This window comes from Microcaecilia unicolor, chromosome 1, assembly GCF_901765095.1.
Source record: "Microcaecilia unicolor chromosome 1, aMicUni1.1, whole genome shotgun sequence".
NCBI lineage: Eukaryota > Metazoa > Chordata > Amphibia > Gymnophiona > Siphonopidae > Microcaecilia > Microcaecilia unicolor.
In genome coordinates this window covers 218,989,247-219,008,130 of record NC_044031.1, presented here as the reverse complement: position 1 = coordinate 219,008,130, position 18,884 = coordinate 218,989,247, and the positions used below count along the sequence as shown (strand labels likewise).

At 41.7% G+C, this 18,884-nt stretch overlaps 1 protein-coding gene across 4 annotated transcripts in view; it reads right to left on the bottom strand.

The window, feature by feature from the left end:
* LOC115470832 overlaps positions 1–13,465 on the bottom strand; it is a 42,570-nt gene extending 29,105 nt beyond the window's left edge. Inside the window, exons 1-2 of one of the 4 annotated variants that reach the window (XM_030204399.1) lie at positions 13,256–13,465; positions 2,941–3,099 (exon numbers count right to left, since the gene is read on the bottom strand). In XM_030204399.1, coding sequence (XP_030060259.1) covers positions 2,941–3,091 — 151 coding nt within the window. In that variant the 5' untranslated portion in view covers positions 3,092–3,099; positions 13,256–13,465. Of the gene's footprint in view, positions 1–2,940; positions 3,100–12,830; positions 12,898–12,944; positions 13,038–13,175; positions 13,216–13,255 lie in introns of those variants that run through there. The other 3 variants (XM_030204407.1, XM_030204416.1, XM_030204426.1) reach the window with 3 other exon arrangements.
* Positions 13,466–18,884: the final 5,419 nt, after the last annotated feature.

Here is an 18,884-nt window from a genome sequence, read left to right as displayed (position 1 = left end):
CTCAATGCAGCTTACATATTATAGACAGGTACTTATTTGTACCTGGGGCAATGGAGGGTTAAGTGACTTGCCCAGAGTCACAAGGAGCTGCCTGTGCCTGAGGTGGGAATTGAACTCAGTTCCTCAGGACCAGAATCCACCACCCTAACCACTAGACCACTCCTCCACTCTTGCAAGTAGTCAAGATGTACCGCCTTCAGTGGTTTTATCTGAGGTGCAGAGGAGGCTCCTGTTGAATGGGTAGTAGACAAGTGGAAGTCGCATGCAAAACACATAGTATTTTGACTGGCTGACTGCCTTTGTCAAGAGCAGAATCTAGGGCAGAGGTACACCCAGCCAGTTGGGGTTTTCAGGATATCCCTATTGAATTCAATGGTGATATCCTGAAAACCCTGACTGGCTGGGTGTGCCTCGAGGCCTGAGGTTGAAAACCTTGGTAGTCCCACAATCTGAGTATCTCCATGATTTTGGCACAGGCATTTGGCCACTGAAATGTGATTTTTGAGTGGGCTATTTATTTTTCTTGAACCGAATAAATAAGTTCTTATGTGTTTGCATTTTTGTGAAGTAAAACAAGAATCTTTGTAGAGATACATGTCTGCCATTCTGTCTGTGATTTGATATCAAAAGCCAAACTGCCAGTGAGCTGATATTTGAGTATACAGGAATAACAACCAGTCCATATTACTTGTGCAACACCATTTCTCCATGCACAAAAATGAAGTTAACGTAGGTGATGGGGATTTGATATACCGCCTTTTTGTATGGTTATAATCAAAGCAGTTACTATATTATAGTCAGGTACTTATTTTGTACCTGGGGTAATGGAGGGTTAAGTAACTTGCCCCGAGTCACAAGGAGCTGCAGTCTGTGCCTCAAGATGGCTGTAAAAAAAAAAATGCTATATGCAAGAATGGCACTCTTACCCATGTACTTTTAATAGGCATACACTTTCTATACTTGTTTTACAAAGGTACCATCTAAGCCAGAATTAGAATTCTAGGGATACCCCAGGATGATGAAAAGATGGGAGTGTGTGTATGTGGGGAGGGGGCAGCACCCACAGAATATTCACATTAAATTTAATATATGCACACACAGGCTGAAACTCCTGGCTGGATACTTACAAAGGGTAAACACCAGTTTATTGCAGTGCTCCCAGGTACAACTCCTCCCTTGCTATGCAGTTCCTTAAGCTTACCAGGTCACAGTGATAACGTACCTGTACAGATATTTGTGTGGGGACTGCTCTATGCTTATGTGTAAGCTTGAGCAGTATATCAAATGTGTTACAATCAATAAAATAAAATGGAATTGTGCATGGCTGCTGCGGAATCTTTTCAGCTCTGAGCTATTGAGCCCTCTTATGTACACTTCTGTCAGGTGATGAGACAAGAGAATTCAACAGCTCAGGGCCAGAAGAGGTTTCATGACAGGCCATGTGTGTTTCTATGATTGCTGTCTTGGTGGCTCAGCTTGATAAGATTAAGAAGCTGAGAGAGGTGAACATTGAAGAGAAAGACACTGGATTGGGGGGTGGTGGTAGGGGAGAAAAGCAACTATTTAGTGCAACAGTTGATAGGGAACTGAGTGCGGGGTGGGAGTGAAAAAACATGGAAAGCTATAGGCAGCTGTAGGCAAAAAGATTGGAGGACTGGTTGGTATTCCTGTATACTCAGATATCAGCTCACTAGCAGTTTGGCTTTTGATATCAAGTCACAGACAGAATGGCAGATATGTATCTCTACAAAGATTCTTGTTTTACTTCACAAAAATGCAAACACATAAGAACTTATTTATTCAGTTCAAGAAAAATAAATAGCCCACTCAAAAATCACATTTCGGCGGCCAAATGCCTGTGACAAAATCATGGAGATACTCAGATTGTGGGACTACCAAGGTTTCAACCTCAGGCCTCGAGGCACACCCAGCCAGTCAGGGTTTTCAGGATATCACCATTGAATTCAATAGGGATATCCTGAAAACCCCAACTGGCTGGGTGTACCTCTGCCCTAGATTCTGCTCTTGACAAAGGCAGTCAGCCAGTCAAAATACTATGTGTTTTGCATGCGACTTCCACTTGTCTACTACCCATTCAACAGAAGTCTCCTCTGCACCTCAGATAAAACCACTGAAGGCTGTACATCTTGACTACTTGCAAGAGTGTAACTTTAGGGGCTGGCATTATTTAATGGAAAGCTAATAAATATAATGGGTTTTCCAAAAGATTATCGGTTTCTTCTTTAAATGAACTTTTTAATTTAAACAGAAACCAGAGTACAAATATATTTATTTATATTCTTAAAACAAATAATAATAAAACTATATTTTATTAGTTGCTCCTTCCCGCAGTTGCTGAATCATTAGCTCCCCTGAAGACGCCAACATTTCGGCGAAACATGGTCCATGTAGGGACCCTATGTTAAAAGAAAAGAAGATTGTTTGGTTGATGTATCACGGAATGTTTTGCAACATATAAGCATTACATTGCCCCGGGGCTTGCAGCATTTTTTGCATCTGACACCAGTGCTCACACCATCCTACGGATAAGATCATTCCTTCATAGACTCTACAAGATCGGCTTTTGATACAACTATACAGCTAAGTAGCTATACATGTTTTGATCATTTTGTCATTGGAATGGAGGTAGGGTGTGCAATGATGCTGGAATGGTGTCTTTATATATTTGCAGCTTTCGGGTTGATGTAAATCACCAAAAAAACTGGGCACAATTTATTACAAATAAATATAGTTTTATTATTATTTGTTTTAAGTATATATTTGTACTCTGGTTTCTGTTAAATTAAAAAGATTATTTAATGGAGCCAAGAAACTTGGCAGTATACCGGCTGTGCAAGCAATCAACACCTCTTAAAACTGTGCACATTCTCCACAGGAGGGCCATGTGTATTTTCCCCAAGACACATGATATTGCTTTACCTGGTGCAGGTGGTAGGTAGTATGGGTTGTAGACCTGACTGAGGTACCATGGGCTTGGGAATGGTTGCTGTGCTGTTGGCTGTGCATAAAAAAAGGGTCTCGAGTGGTTTGTGGGATAGGATCCACTTTCAGAAGCAGGTGCAGTGTTCATTTTCTTATCTGAAAGAGAAGTGATTTCATGTTATGATCAAGAGCTACCATATTATACACTTCTTCCAGGAGAACCAGATTTATTGGATGTTTGTTGAAAATAAAAGTTGCCTTTTGGTGCTACTGCCTCACAACTATTCTCTGTTGGTTGAAACAGCTGACGACCGACCAAGCCTGTCACAATATGGGTAACACAATGATGAAAATAAATTCTAAAATCATCATTTCACAGATCAGAGCAATGTAAAGATCTACTGCAGAACAGTTCTTGTGTAAGCCTGTGTTATACAGGGCATCAGCTCTATGCCGAAACATCTCCCTGTCAGCCTGGTGACAAGATCTGTACTTGCATTTGAAAGTATATCCTTCTACAAAACCCTCAATTTGCTGAGCAGTCCAGATAATTGCTGTGCATTTTTATGTAGAAAGTTCCCAGTTTGGGATTTTTGCTCCTCAACTCAGCCTGGGCTGGAACGTGATATGCGTAATCAACCAAGAACGTAACTTGATAAAGAAGGGGGAAATATCATGAGAACACCCCTGTTCTGTGTCTGAAAATAACATGGTGAGGAAGAGGCAAAGTCTACAACAAAAAAATTCCGTTGTGTTAATATAGTTTTAAATACTATACTAGCTCCCCACCCTTAACTCTTTAAGGTTAATATGCAATAAACATATTAACACTTGATTAGAAGTAGAGATAAGCAGATAAGCCAATGAGGCACTAGATGCCAATACATCATTAGTCATTTTTACACCAGTCCTAAACATATGCAGCACTGTACAATTATTTGATTTATTAACTTTATATACCACTTAATAAAACCAAGGTGTTAAAAGTGCCTTGCAACAGACAAGTAATAAAATGCTAATGCAATGCCTTCCCGCAGGAGGTGGTAGAGATTAAAACAGTAACGGAATTCAAAAATGCATGGGACAAACACAAAGGAATTCTGTTTAGAAGGATCGGATCCAATGAAGCTTAGCGAAGATTAGGTAGGAAAGCCGGTGCTGGGCTGACTTCTACGGTCTGTGCCCTGATTGAGGCTGAATAGATTTGGATGGTCTGGAGTGGAGCTTCTTCAGAAATTTTAGAACAAGACCAGTGCCGGGCAGACTTCTACAGTCTATGCGCTAAAAATGGCAAGGATAAATCAAGACCAGGTATACATATGATGTATCACATCATACCATATGTAACAAAATTTATCTTATTGGGTAGACTGGATGGACCATACTGGTCTTTATCTGCCGCCATCTACTATGTTACTCACCGAGCCCTATAACAATAACAGAAAGAAACCTCATAAGTACATAAGTGTTGCCATACTGGGCCAGACTGAAGGTCCATCATGCCCAGTATCCTGTTTCCAACAGTGGCCAATCCAGGGCACAAGTACCTGACAAGATCCCAAAACAGTACAATACATTTTATACTGCTTATCCTAGAAATAAGCAGTGGATAGATTTTTCCCAAGTCCATTTTAATAATGGCTTATGGACTTCTCTTTTAGGAAGCTATCCAAACCTTTTTTTAAACCCTGCTAAGCTAACTGCTTTTACCACATTCTCTGGCAACAAATTCCAGAGTTAAATTACACGTTGAGTGAAGAAATATTTTCTTCTATTAGTTTTAAATTTACTACTTTGTAGCTTCATTGCGTGCCCCCTAGTCCTAGTATTTTTTGGAAAGAGTAAACAAGTGATTCACGTTTACCTCTCTTCTAGGACTCTACCCACAGAAATCCCTCATGTACCGAAACTAAATTGACCAGCATTCAGCCCATAAGTTCTTGGAAAGCCAGGCTTTTATCACTTTACAAAACACTGAATAGCTGGAAATACCACTTAACTCAATTGGCAATGAATTCTAAAGATCCTGCATAGTAAAAGCTTGATTTCCAGAAAACATAATAGATTTAAGACACCCCTTTCCTAAACTGCATTAGGCGCTATCATGGGCCTAATTCAGCTTAAAAAGGCATACCGTGAGATACACTCATGTGTCCTGCACTAAGTGCCAGTTTAGAATGCACTAATCTGGGCGCTAACAAATTTTTATGATTTTTTTTTTTTTTTTTTGAGTAGGCATGTCAGGGGGTGGAAAGTGGAAGTTTCTGCACTAATTGGTTAGTGGAGCTACATTACCACGTGCTTTAGTATAGGATTATTACGTGAACCCTAATCACCTACAAAATAGGTGTCAGTAAGTGCTCATGCTGTAATTTCTTTTAATGGCACATGGCTGTTAATACAAAAAAAATGGGGGGAAAAAGGCACCATTTTATTGCTGCTGTAAAAATGGCTTTAGCGTATGGGAAAAACCCATGCAAGGGCATGTATTGAGGCTAGGTTTTGCTGCAGCTTAGTAAAATTACGGGAATGATTAAAACACGAATATCCAACAGGTGATTAAGGGGTTAAGAGTTAAAAGCAGCCTTAAAAATGTGGGCTTTAACCTGGATTTAAATAGGGCCAGAGATGGAGCATGACATACCTATTGACTCAGGTCTGTTCCAAGTATATAATGCAGCAAGACAGAAGGAATAGAGTCTAGAGTTGATGGGTACTGGTAAGGAGAAGGGTACTGGTAAGACTGACTTACCAGAGGAACTGAGTTTCTGGGGAGGATGTAAGGAGAAATGAAGAGCTGCAGATGAATGTACTTGTAAGACAGTAAGAGGAGATTGAACTGTATATTGAAATGGATAAGGAGCCAATGAAATGATTTGAAGAGGGGTTATATGCAGAAGATTAAGTTGTGCAGCAGAATTTTGAACAGATTGAAGGGGAGAGAAATGGTTTAGTGGGAGACCTGTAAGGGACAAGTTGCAGTAATCTAAGCTGGAGGTGATGAGAGTATGGTCAAAGTTTTTTGTAGTGTGTTCAGAAAGGAAGGGATAATATTAGTGATGTTTAGAGAAAAGTGACAGGTTGTAGCAGTCTCTTGGATGTGGGCACAGAGAAAGAGGACATCAAGATTATGAGCTGGGGAGAGAGAGGATGATAGTGTTATCTTCAGAAACAGAATGGGAGACGAGGAGAGGTGTGGTTTGTGGGAAGAAAAGAAGCTCAGTCTTGGCCATGTTCAGTTTCAGATGGTAGTGGGACGTACAGGCAGCAATGTCAATCAAGTAGCGGGAGACGAGGAGAGGTGTGGTTTGTGGGAAGAAAAGAAGCTCAGTCTTGGCCATGTTCAGTTTCAGATGGTAGTGGGACGTACAGGCAGCAATGTCAATCAAGTAGCGGGAGACGAGGAGAGGTGTGGTTTGTGGGAAGAAAAGAAGCTCAGTCTTGGCCATGTTCAGTTTCAGATGGTAGTGGGACGTACAGGCAGCAATGTCAATCAAGTAGCTTGAGACTTGGTCTGGATTCCTGGTGGCACGTCTGGTGTAGAGAGGTAGATCTGGGAGTCATCAGCGTACAGATGGTACTGAAAATCATGAAGATAGCCAGACCACCAAGAGAAGAAGTATACAGAAGAAAACAGACAGAGCCTCAAGGTACACTAACTGAAAATGGGATAGCAGTGCAGGACGATCCACCAGATAAGTAAACCAAGATAGAACAGAGTCCTGAATCCAAATGAGGATAGCATATTGAGTAGGTGATGATCAGGGTCAAAAGCAGCTGATAGGTCAAGAAGAATGAGGATTGAGTAAAGGTTCTTGGGTCTGGTCAGAACAGGTCACTGGAGACTCTTGTTAAGGGCTGTTCCTGTAGAATGTAGAAGGGAAAGCCAAATTGGAGATAGGATGGAAGTTGGAAGGGCAGGTAGGGTCTAGTGAAAATGTGAAGTGATGTAACCACAACATATTTGAAAGGATCAGGAAAGTTGCAGCAGAAGTGATAGATTGAGAATACGACAGATAGAAGGGATGACAGTAGGGAGATGGAGCTCAGTAAATGGATGGTAATGAGATCAGAGAAAAGGTGGTGATTTTATAGAAGGAGAAAGATATGCAGTTTCCTTGATTTTAGAAAAGAAATGATGGCAAGGGTTGAAGGAAGGTTATGATGAATTAGGGGAAAGGTAGATAATTTCTCCACCAGGTCACCTCCAAAATTAAACTTGTCTTTGTCATAGTTGTACTTGGCCATAGTCTAGGCAGAAAGTGAAGGGTTGGGGTGGAGGCACTTTCAGAGAGGAACTAGTGTAGTTCAGAGATGGTGAAGGTTGAAGGCAAGCATTTTTCAAATGGACAAAGCACTCTTGTTCGACAAGTGCAAGAGCAGACTAGAACAAGATCAGCAAGAATCTGTAAAAGTAAGAAGTCAGCATGGATGCAGGATTTCAACCAAAAGATGCTTAGCAGAATGAGCACAGGAATCAAGGTAGGGGATTCTGGAGGTTACAGAACAGAAAACAAGAGTGTTCAAAGTAGGGGTAAAATAGGATTATAGAAGAACTGCGTTACTGACAGATTTGGGTAATAGTAGAGGAGAGGTAAAAGTGGTAGTGTGCAAAGGTCAACAGCTTGAAGATTCCCAAATGTGTTAGTGATACTTGGATGAATTTCAGGGGGAGGATGATTAAGTATCAAAGTTAGCCTATGACTGTCAGAGAGGGGAAGAACTGGGGTGGAGAAATCGGAGCATTTGGAGAGGCAGTGGCCATCATCGTGAATAGAGAAGGTAGAGCATAGCTGGAGATTGAATGAGGAGGTTAAATCAAGCTTAGAGGCATAAGAGTCAGAGGAGTCATTGGCATGAATGCTAAAGACCCCAAGAATGAGGGAAGGTGAGGATGGTTAAGAAAGAAGGAAAGCCAGGAATGTCAATGAGAAAGGAAGAGGGGGACATTGGAGGTTGATAAAGGACTGCTACCTAGGGAGAGAGTGGACTGAATAAACAGACCAAGTGGATTTCAAAGGAAGAAAAGGAATGAGACAGAAGTGGAAGAAAGAAGTGGGGAATAGTACTACTACTTAGCATTTCTATAGCGCTGCCAGGGTTACGCAGCGCTGTACAAGTTTAAACACGGGGAGGGACAGTCCCTGCTCAAGAGAGCTTACAATCTAACGGTAACAGACTACGTAGTCAGCCCAATACCATTGCTGTGGCCAACGGGGCGAGGTGTATGAGAAAAAAAAGGTAACTTCATGAAAGAAGGTAGCAACTGAAAAAAAAAAAAAAAAAAAAAGAGTCTTTAGGGGGGAAAAGCTGAATATCTGTTAGAAGTAAGAAGATGCAGGAGTATAAGATAGAAGTAGTGCATATGGGCAGCTTGTTGGAGATAGAGGGCTTTCCACAGGGCACATGAGAAAGGGAGAGAAGAGGGACGAAAGAGGAATAAGATTGAAGAAATTGTGGTTTGACTAGTACCAGTGGTGTGAGTTGATTTGGAGGGCAGAATTAGGACCAATATTTGATATCCCCAGCAGAAAGGAAGAGAAGCAGCAAGAGAATAAGGGAGGCATGATACAGCAACAAAGATGAGATGTGCTTAGACAAAATGAAGATGGCTTATCAAAAGGGGGGGAAAAGGGTTGACACTTGAGATCCAAGAAGGTAGAAGAAAAAATGGCTGGTGGCGAGATGATGAAAGTAGAAATGGACAGCCCAGTGGTTTAGGATGGCAAATAAGATTGGGAAGATCTAAAATCAGAAAGAGGAAGTATAGTGGATCAATAGCAAATCAGAAAATACAAGCTTATGGAGATAGAATATGATGTGCACAATTGGGCACACATTGTAGCAGGAGCAGAGGCCCACATGGTTCAAGGACAACCTGGGAGGACTATGCAAATGGGCTTCAAAAACTCCCCAGCACCACTAGGTGCCAATGCATATGGGTTCACTCTACCATATGCATTGGCACCTAGTGGTGCAAAAAAAGCTCCAATTAATCTGGGTTCCAGCTCTTTCCATATGGTTTAGTAAATTAGGCAGTTTGTTCTATAACCAGAACTGGTGCACTAAAACAGAAATAAGGATATCTGCTAAGACATCCTCTTCAGTAAAAGTACTTTGCACAGACAGCATGTCCAATGTTTTAGATGGAAGCACAACTGTCTCAAACACTCAATGACTGCTAGCACCAGGCTTTTGAAAGACCATGATAAAGGCCTGGTAGCTCTGAGATGCTGCCACTGAAGCTGTTCAGGACTTCAAGCTTTTGCTGTCATTCATTTATTTATTTATTGCATTTGTATCCCACATTTTCCCACCTCTTTGCAGGCTCAATGTGGCTTACAATACATAATGATCAGTGGAAATATAATAGAAAATAGTCATTTAGTGTTATAGAAGGATCTTGGGCAATATGATAAAAGGAAAAAAAAAACGTAGTCCTTTTTAAATCACCTTTCCTTTTCTGCAAAAATGCCTCCTTGGTTTGATCCACAGGTACCTTGCAATAAGAGGATATACATTTGTATTAACCACTCTTTCCTGAAAGAAGCCCTTCAGCAACTTCACCGGTACCCATTCCAACACATCTGCTGTACAAATTTTGGCCACTATTGCTGAAAATCTTGGTGTATTTTAAAGGGGGAAAGGGTGTCAACACAAGCAAGAACACACTGAGTGTGAACCAGACCAATCACGTGGTCACCATGTTTGTGTTAGGCCAAGTTTTTCCAACTCATTCTGAAGTATTAAGATTTTCAATAGGAATTTTTTTTAAGGCTATAAAACACAAGGAGGGCTCATCTATGTGAAGTAGTCAAAACGATTTGGCTACTATATGAAATGGCACCAAGTGGGTCAGTAGATCATTTGCTAGTCCAGAATCTGATTATAGCAGAACACATCACAGTCTCTTGCAATCTAATTTTAAAATGGAAATAAGGAGACCAGCATTTCAAAATAAGACAACTACTGGTTCACAAGCTCCAAGTGATTCTCCTCTCTCATTCTTTAGGACTTTGGAACTTTAAAAATCTGAAGGTCTTTTGTGTATGGAGTGCTTCTCAACCCTTGCCTGGAGGCAAACCTAGCCAGCTGGGTTCTAAGGGTTACCCAGGGCTTTTTTTTTTTTTTTTTTGGGGGGGGGGGGGGGGGGGGAAGTACTGAGTACGGGAACCTTTTCCATTATCTGCTAAAATTGACCCATGGACCCCAAGCTCCATACCCCAATTCTGCCTTGTCATAGATTCTGTGACTGGTCGCAGGGGACCTGGTTATTGTGGACTGAGTCCCTCAGTGATCACCCCACCCCTGAAGAGTGTCCTAGCATTTGAGTACCGGCACCTTTTTTTGCTTGAAAAAATGCACTGGGGATACCACAATAAATATGCAAAGAGATACATTTACATATACTGGAGATCTATTTTATGGAAGCTTCACACAATCATCATGGCAATCCTTAAAAACTGATTGTCTCAGTAGAGGTTTGAGAAACACAGGTGTAAGGCAGTGGCCCACATCCTTAGTAAGGTCCTTTGTCCAAAATAGTGACACACATTAAAGAAAGATGTATCCCACAAACCTTATACAGTACTTGGCAGATTGCAATTGCAACCCAAGCAATTTTACAATGTAATAAATCTATATAAAATTATCGCATTTCTCTGAAAAGACTCCCTAAATCAATTCTGGCTTTACTCCCTAGATTTCAAATAGCCCTCAAACCATACTTCATTTGGCAAGCTATTCCAAAAGAACTGGAATAGGAACTAGAAGAGACCTAAGACTAGTTTCCTCTTCACAAAAAAAGATAATTGAAGGTAACTGAAGCAATTCAGAAGGACACAACACCTGAAGGCATCAACTATAGACTAAAATAAACTGGTGCCAGTAGATGGAGCTGCCAATATCACTACGTTAACATCAACAAGAAGGAGAATACCCACCAGTTAACATAGATTTTCCTTTGCCAAAGCAGTTTTCCCAGCCCAGTGCAACTAGAGCAGTCTCAGACACCTGAGGAACTCAAGTAGGATCCCTTTCAGAAGTCCTACTTGGGAGAACTGGAGCACATGAGATCATGGCGATATGAGCGTTCATACTGGCTACAGTAGTTGTAGTATCTACATCAAAGTAGTTATAGAATAAAGCCAGGAGTGGGCAACCATGGTCCTCGAGAGCCACAGCCCAGTTGGGTTTTCAAATTTCCACAATGAATATGTCTAAAATTGATTTGTATGTACTGCTTCCATTGTACATAAAGAGATGCATATTCACTGTAGAAATCTTAAAAAAAAAACCAACTGGAGAGAACCACGTTTGCTCACCCCTGCTGAAGAGGCTACTGCAAAACCAGAGTACAGTTCAAAATTTGCCAGAGGGGTTGGCCAGCAATAGCTGCTGGAAAGAGGACATTCCATCTCCAAGAGCAGAAGATACACCCTGAGCAGCATGAAGCTTTCTAAGCAGAAAGGATTGTTAACTTGAACATTAAAAAAAAAAACCAAAAAAACAACTTCTTCAAATCCCTACATTCAGATAGGCATGGAGTGGATATTCTGCCAATTCCTGCCAGTCCGTGTGGTCTGAGGTAAAGAAAGACAAGATAAGCAAGAGGAACAAGAGATGAGGCAGATCACAGCAATTAAAGCTACACAACACACCTTGCCCATTTTTCTTTTGACAATCTTCTTTGGAGTCTATTTTTTAAATAAATCTATATTTATAAGAATTAAGTGAGTACCTTTTATTATGATTAAACTTTTTGGAAAAACAAAATCCTCTTCCTTGACTGTCTCCTTCTGGCTGAGATTACTGTGCTCCTATTTCAAATAGATCAGTGTGATGCTTGCATGCAGCACTTTTAAGATCTCGCTCCTGGAACTGGAGCACCTGTAAAGATGTATTAGTCCTGGATTTTCAACAGCCTCATTCTAGTGCATTATGGTACCTGCAGCACTAATTTTGATGGGCAGAATTAGGGACTACAAATCCCATCCTGCTTTGGTATGTAGATTTAAAAACCATGACTAGCTAAAAAGTCTCCCACCTGGAACTGGGGAACTTGCAGCTCTGTGCATGGGGTGCTAATAAGGATGAACACATTAGTACCCCAGTTTATGAGTTAAGATTTGGAAAGTTACTCTTGGGTTGTTAACGTGCTAATATCTTCACAGAAACACAACAAAAATGAACAGTTATTTTCACTACAAACTTATGGGTGAGAATAATATATCTCAATACTGCTGCTTTATACAGAAAAAAAACATTTAAATAAAAACCAGATTAACACTGAATAAATCAGTCTGTTCAACCCCCCACTCCATTAAAAAAAAAAAAAAAAGTCACAGAAGGCACTTGAGGGACTAAAGTTCTCCATTCCCTTAGGGTATAAGCAAAAACAAGCCACACCCAAAGCCTTGGAAAAACCAGAGGAACATTAAAGTGTTACAAAGATGATATATAAATAGGCCTAAGAGAAGTTATTTGGTGTTTTGGGATACATCTTTTATCCACTAGTGCTTCTCAGCCCTCTCCTGGAGGCACACCTTGCCAGTCAAGTTTTCAATATCACCACAATGAAGATGCAGGAGCCAGATTTACATTTAATGGTTCTCTACTATATACACATTTCTGCCATTCATTGTGGTGATATTGAAAACCTGACTGGCAAGGTGTGCCTCCAGGAGAGGGATGAGAAGCACTACCTTAAGAAACAGAGAAGGAAATAAACCATAAAAATGTATACTCTTCAGCTTCATACAATAACTCCCTCCTTTCATTTTTATTTCCATTGCCAATTTCAAGATTAAAACCTAGGAAAATAAAAGGAAAGGTTATCACTTGCATATGCCATCACCTGTGACATTTAAAAAATAAATGTTTCTTACTTCCCTTTCAGACTGCATCAAGATCTGGACAGGCATCTTCTTTTTTTTTCATGGGAAACACCTCCTCTAAAAAGTGCATGGAAACCCCAGATACTCACAAGAGAAAGTAATTACCTCATCAATAGTCCATGACTTTGTAGTATCTCTCTCTCTTTTTTTTTTTTTAGTTCCTAAACCTAAAATTTAACTCTCTCTTTCTCTCTCTCTCTCTCAATATAATAAAATCTCCTGGCTCTTAAAGAAAACCACCCCCATCTCTCAGTATTCCTTTGGACTAAATGGAAAAGACTGCTAAAGCTTTCATTTTTGCCCTTTTCTTAGTGAATCAACTGAAAAGCATTTTACCCTTCTTCTTCTGGATTGCAGGTGCTCACTTTGATTAAACCCTGTCCAACACCCACCCAACTTTATTTCCACTTTCTCACCTTATTTCTGAAACACAACTACAGACCTCCAAAGGCTTCCCACCTGCAGAGTACTTATAACTACTGCAGGAAGCTGCTCAGCATTACCAGTCACTGCAACAGACCAATGGGAGAAAGAGGAAAAAATAAGGCGCTTCCACTCATCAATTTTCAGCATTTTCAGAACTGTTTCTCAAGCGTGTCATGGAGTATCTCCTCTGGAATGCAAATCTGTCATGCACATTCATTGCAGTGATCCTGAAAACCAGATCCGACAGAGGTTGCTTCAGGTCTGGCTTGAGAACCATTAGGCCAGTGATTCTCAACCCAGTCCTCGGGATACCTAGCCAGTTGAGTTTTCAGGATACCCACAATGAATATACATGAGATAGATTTACATTCACTACCTCCATTGTATGCAAATTTATCTCATACATATTCATTGTGGGTAACCTGAAAACCTGACTGGCTAGGTGTGTCTCAAGGACTCGGTTGAGAACACCTGCATTAGGCAATGGAGTGGAGGAGTAGCCTAGTGGTTAGTGCAGCGGGCTTTGATCCTGGCCCGGGAACTGGGTTCAAGTCCCACTGCAGCTCCTTGTGACTCTGGGCAAGTCATTTAACCCTCCATTGTCCCAGGTACAAATAAGTACCTGTATATAATATGTAAACCGCTTTGAATGTAGTGGGAAAAAACACAGAAAGGCAGTATATTAAGTCCCATTCCCCCCCCCCCCCCCCCCCCCCCCCCGGTTACTCAGCCCTCCCTTGAAGGCACAGTTAGCTAATCAGGTTGGCTAACTTGGCATCTCTATATTCAGTGGGACTTATCCTTGTAGGAGCAGCTTCTACCCAGATTAGGGTTTCCAACAAGATCCAGATTCACCTGACAGGGTTAATTCAGTCCTGGGCTTACCCCATTGCATGCAGGGACTTGTGGTTCTGATTTTTCACCACTGGATTCCCTAAGAAAAGCAATGCTACAAGTCCCTGCATGCATTGGGATAAGTCCAGGACTGGATTAACTGTGTTGGGCGAATCTGGATCCAGTTGGCAACCCTAACCCAGATAAGTCACAGAGATGCCAAGTTACCCAGTTCGAGGGTGGAGACTTTTTGGCCAGTCCTAGTTTTAAATATATCCCAAAGCATTGTGGGATTTGTAGTGCCTGATCTTCTCCATTGACATCAGTGCTACAAGTCCTATAATGCATCAGGATGATGGTCAGATATCCAGGACTGTCCAAAAATCTCCAGTCTGGAACTATGTAAATTGGCATCTTTGTAAGTCCTCCTCACAAAGCTGCCAAATTATACAGTTCCAAGAGGGAGATTTTGGGCCAGTTCTGGATTTCTGTCAACTGTAGCATGATGCTTTATGGGTCTACTCTACTGATTTCAGTGGGTAGAAACAAGGACTACAAGTATCACACTCATTTGGGATGTAAGTAGGAAACCAGGACAGGCTAAACATCTCCCTCCTGGATTGTAACTTGGCAGCTCTGGCTCACTAGGTCATACCTGGACTTTCAGTGGCACTTACCTAGATAGTGCCACTGAAAATGTAGTCAGACCTCCTTGGCACTATCTGGGCAGTGCTGGGGTGGACCAGGAGTTGAGTCTTGGTGGAGCTGGAAATTACCCGGTGAGCTGCAATATTCAGTCTGCTCAATGGGTAACTATACAGATAACATTAGAACTGCAAAAATACTGCTCTAACTTTATCCAGGTAACTAACCAGGTACTGGTCTGAATATCACTGGCACCTAGATGGTAGCTGCATCCATTCAGCACTCATTTCCGGATATGACCTGGCGCTAAATATCTGGGTATATAAAGCTTGTGGCAGCTGATGTATGAAAAAACACTGACCTTTATGGGCTGAATATTGACCCGGTAATATTTTATAAGAGCATAAGAAAAGCCATACAGGGTCAGACCAATGGTCCATCTAGCCCAGTATCTAACAGTGGCCAATCCAGGTCACAAGTACCTGGTAGAAACCCAAATAGTAGCAACATTCCATGCTACCAATCCCAGGGAAAGTAGTGACTTCCCTATGTCTATCTCAATAGCAGACTATGAACTTTTCCTCCATGAACTTATCCAAAACTTTTAAAAACCCATGTACGCTAACCACTATTACCATATTCTCTGGCAACGAGTTCCAGAACTTAACTATTTGTTGAGTGAAAAAATATTTCCTCCTATTTGTTTAAAAGTATTTCAATGTAACTTCATTGAGTGTCCCCTAGTCTTTATACTTTTTGAAAGAGTAAAAAATCAATTCACTTCTACTCCTTCTACACCACTCAGGATTATGTAGACTTCAATCATATCTCCCCTTAGCTGTCTCTTTTCCAAGCTGATGAGCCCTAACCTCTGTAGCCTTTCCTCATATGACAGGAGTTCCATCCCCTTTATCATTTTGGTTGCTCCTCTTTGAACCTTTTCTAATTCCACTATATTTTTTTTGATACAGCGACCAGAATTGTAGAGTGAAAGGGCAGAATAGAAATATAATTTCATGCATGTTTATTATGGCAATACTGAAAGACCAGTTGGCTATGGAATCAATAGGACAGGTTTACAGACCTCTTCAACCACCAAAAAGAATGGATTGGAACTACAGGGCAAACACCCAATTGCACCAGCAAAACTGTTAAAAGTTGCCCTGTTGTAAATAAATTTAAACTTGAGTGATTTAAAATAGGTGGAGAAAGACCCCAGCAATCAATGGCCAACTGTATATATGGCCACTTAGAAATTTCTTGTGACCTTTCTTATCAGCTGCCTTTAATGACCGTTTTTCTCTCATAGGTCTCAAAAACCCTTCTTTACAAATGTTTTTCTTATTTTCACTTTAATGCTGCACCTGTTTAGATGTGTATTAATATGTTGTGATCCCCATTAAACACCTTTAAAAACACCATGAGCACTTATCTTCCATGGCACTGCAATTCCAACTGAGGCCTGCTGTTTCGCTAAGGCTTCTTCAGGGGATGGCCAATCTCACTGTGCTCTTTAACATACTGTGCTCGCAATTCAGTGTTCCAAGTTTGCTCTCACTCTTTCAATTTCATGCATGTTTATTATGGAAATCCTGAAAGGTCAGCTGGCTATGGGACCTCTTCTTTTCTCCATCTATACTTCTTCCCTTGGTACTGTGATCTCATCCCATGGTTTTCAGTATCATCTTTATGCTGATGACTCCCAGATCTACCTCTCCACTCCAGAAATCTCAGCCGTAATCCAGGCCAAAATATCAGCCTGCCTGTCTGACATTGCTGCCTGGATGTCTCAGCACCATCTGAAACTAAACATGACCAAGACTGAACTTCTCATCTTTCCCCCTAAACAGTGGCGTAGGAAGGGGGGGGCAGTGGGGCAGTCCGCCCCGGGTGCACGCCGCTGGGGGGGGTGTCAGGTCTGCTGGTTCCCTGCTCCCTCTGCCCTGGAACAGGTTACTTCCTGTTCCGGGGCAGAGAGAGCAGGGAACCAGCGGAGCCGACGCAGCTCCCAGCGACATGGACTTGGGGTGGTTCAGCCCTCCCACCTGTCCCTCGTCGCTTTCCCATGTAAGTACGCGCTCTGGGGGGGTGCGCTTTGGAGGGGGGCGGGTGCGCCGTGCTGCACCCGGGGGGGTGCGCAGCGGCGACCCACCCTGGGTGTCAGCTGCCCTCGCTATGGCACTGCCCCTAAACCAACCTCTCCTCCTCCTCCATTCTCTATTTCTGTGGACAACACTCTCATCCTTCCTGTCTCATCAGCTCGTAACCTTGGGGTCAACTTTGACTCCTCCTTCTCCTTCTCTGCACATATTCAGCAGACTGCTAAAACATGTTGTTTCTTTCTCTATAATATCAGCAAAATTCGCCCTTTCCTTTCTGAGCACACTACCAGAACCCTCATTCACACTCTGATCACCTCTCGCTTAGACTATTGCAACTTGCTTCTCACAGGTCTTCCACTTAGCCATCTCTTTCCTCTTCAATCTGTTCAAAATTCTGCTGCACAACTAATATTCCGCCAGTGTCGTTATGCTCATATTAGCCCTCTCCTCAAGTCACTTCACTGGCTTCCTATCCGTTTCCGCATTCAATTCAAACTCCTCTTATTGACCTATAAGTGCATTCACTCTCCAGCTCCTCAGTACCTCTCTACTCTCATCTCTCCCTACATTCCTCCTCGGGAACTCCGTTCACTGGGCAAATCTTCTTATCTGCACCCTTCTCCTCCACTGCTAACTCCAGACTCCATTCCTTTTATCTTGCTGCACCATATGCCTGGAATAGACTTCCTGAGCCGGTACGTCAAGCTCCATCTCTGGCCATCTTCAAATCTAGGCTAAAAGCCCACCTTTTTGATGCTGCTTTTAACTCCTAACCCTTATTCACTTGTTCAGAACCCTTATTTTATCATCCTCACTTTAATATTCCCTTATCTTTTGTTTGTCCTGTTTGTCTGTCCTAATTAGATTATAAGCTCTGGCGAGCAGGGACTGTCTCTTCATGTTCAAGTGTACAGCGCTGCGTACGTCTAGTAGCGCTTTAGAAATGATAAGTAGTAGTAGTAGGAATCAATAGCACAGGTTTAGGGGCCTCTTCCCATCCTCCACTTAAGGTAGTGGTTCCCAAGCTCAGTCATCCAAACCTGCTTTTTAGGGTAGCCAATAAGCCTAAATAAACAATGTTCCCAGAGCACCTGTAAAGATATATTAGCTTATATGCATATTTATTGTGGGTCACCTGAAAGCTAGACCTGGTTCAAGATATTTAGGACCAATTTTAGTAAACGCTAGTGAAGACAGGCATTCTTAACTCCAGCCCTTTAGGTCCAAACAGTTCTGGGTTTTAGCATAACCAAAATATGCAAATAAACTGTTGTATTAGAAAGTATGATTCTATCTAAGCAAGCACATACAACACTAACCCCCTAATTCTATAATATTGCAGTCACATTTCTATGCTTAGCGAACAAGATTGGCTCAACTTGCTGCTGCAAGCTTGCCGCTAGCAGGAGGGAAGTTGGAGTCTGCTCTTGTAGTGTAGCGAGTTATTGAGTCAGCTACAGTAGGGTTCTTTGCTGGACACCATTCATGCAAAGTGATGCATATGGGAAAGAGGAACCCAAACTATAGCTACGTGATTCAAGGTTCCATATTAGGAATCACCTCCCAGGAAAGGGATCTAGGTATCATCGTTGATGATACATTGAAACCCTCTGCTCAGTGTGTGGCGGTGGCTAAGAAAACAAATAGAATGTTAGGTATTATTAGGAAAGGAATGAAAAATTAAAATGAGGACATTATAATGCATTTGCATCACTCCATGGTGCACACCTCAAATGCTGTGTGCAATTCTGGTCACCGCATCTCAAAAAAGATATACTGGAATTATAAAAGGAACAGAGAAGGATGATGAAATGATAAAGGGGATGGGACGACTTTCCTATGAGGAAAGGCTAAAGCAGCAAGGGTTTTTCAGGTTGGAGAAAAGATGGCTGAGGGGAAATATGATAGAGGTCTATCATTGGAGCCGACTCTGTGGGTGCTGTGGGTGCTTGAGCACCCCCAATATTAAGAAAATTCCTTGGATGTGTCCAGGGAAGTGTTATTTCCATTGGACTTAGCACCCCCAATAATTTTGAAA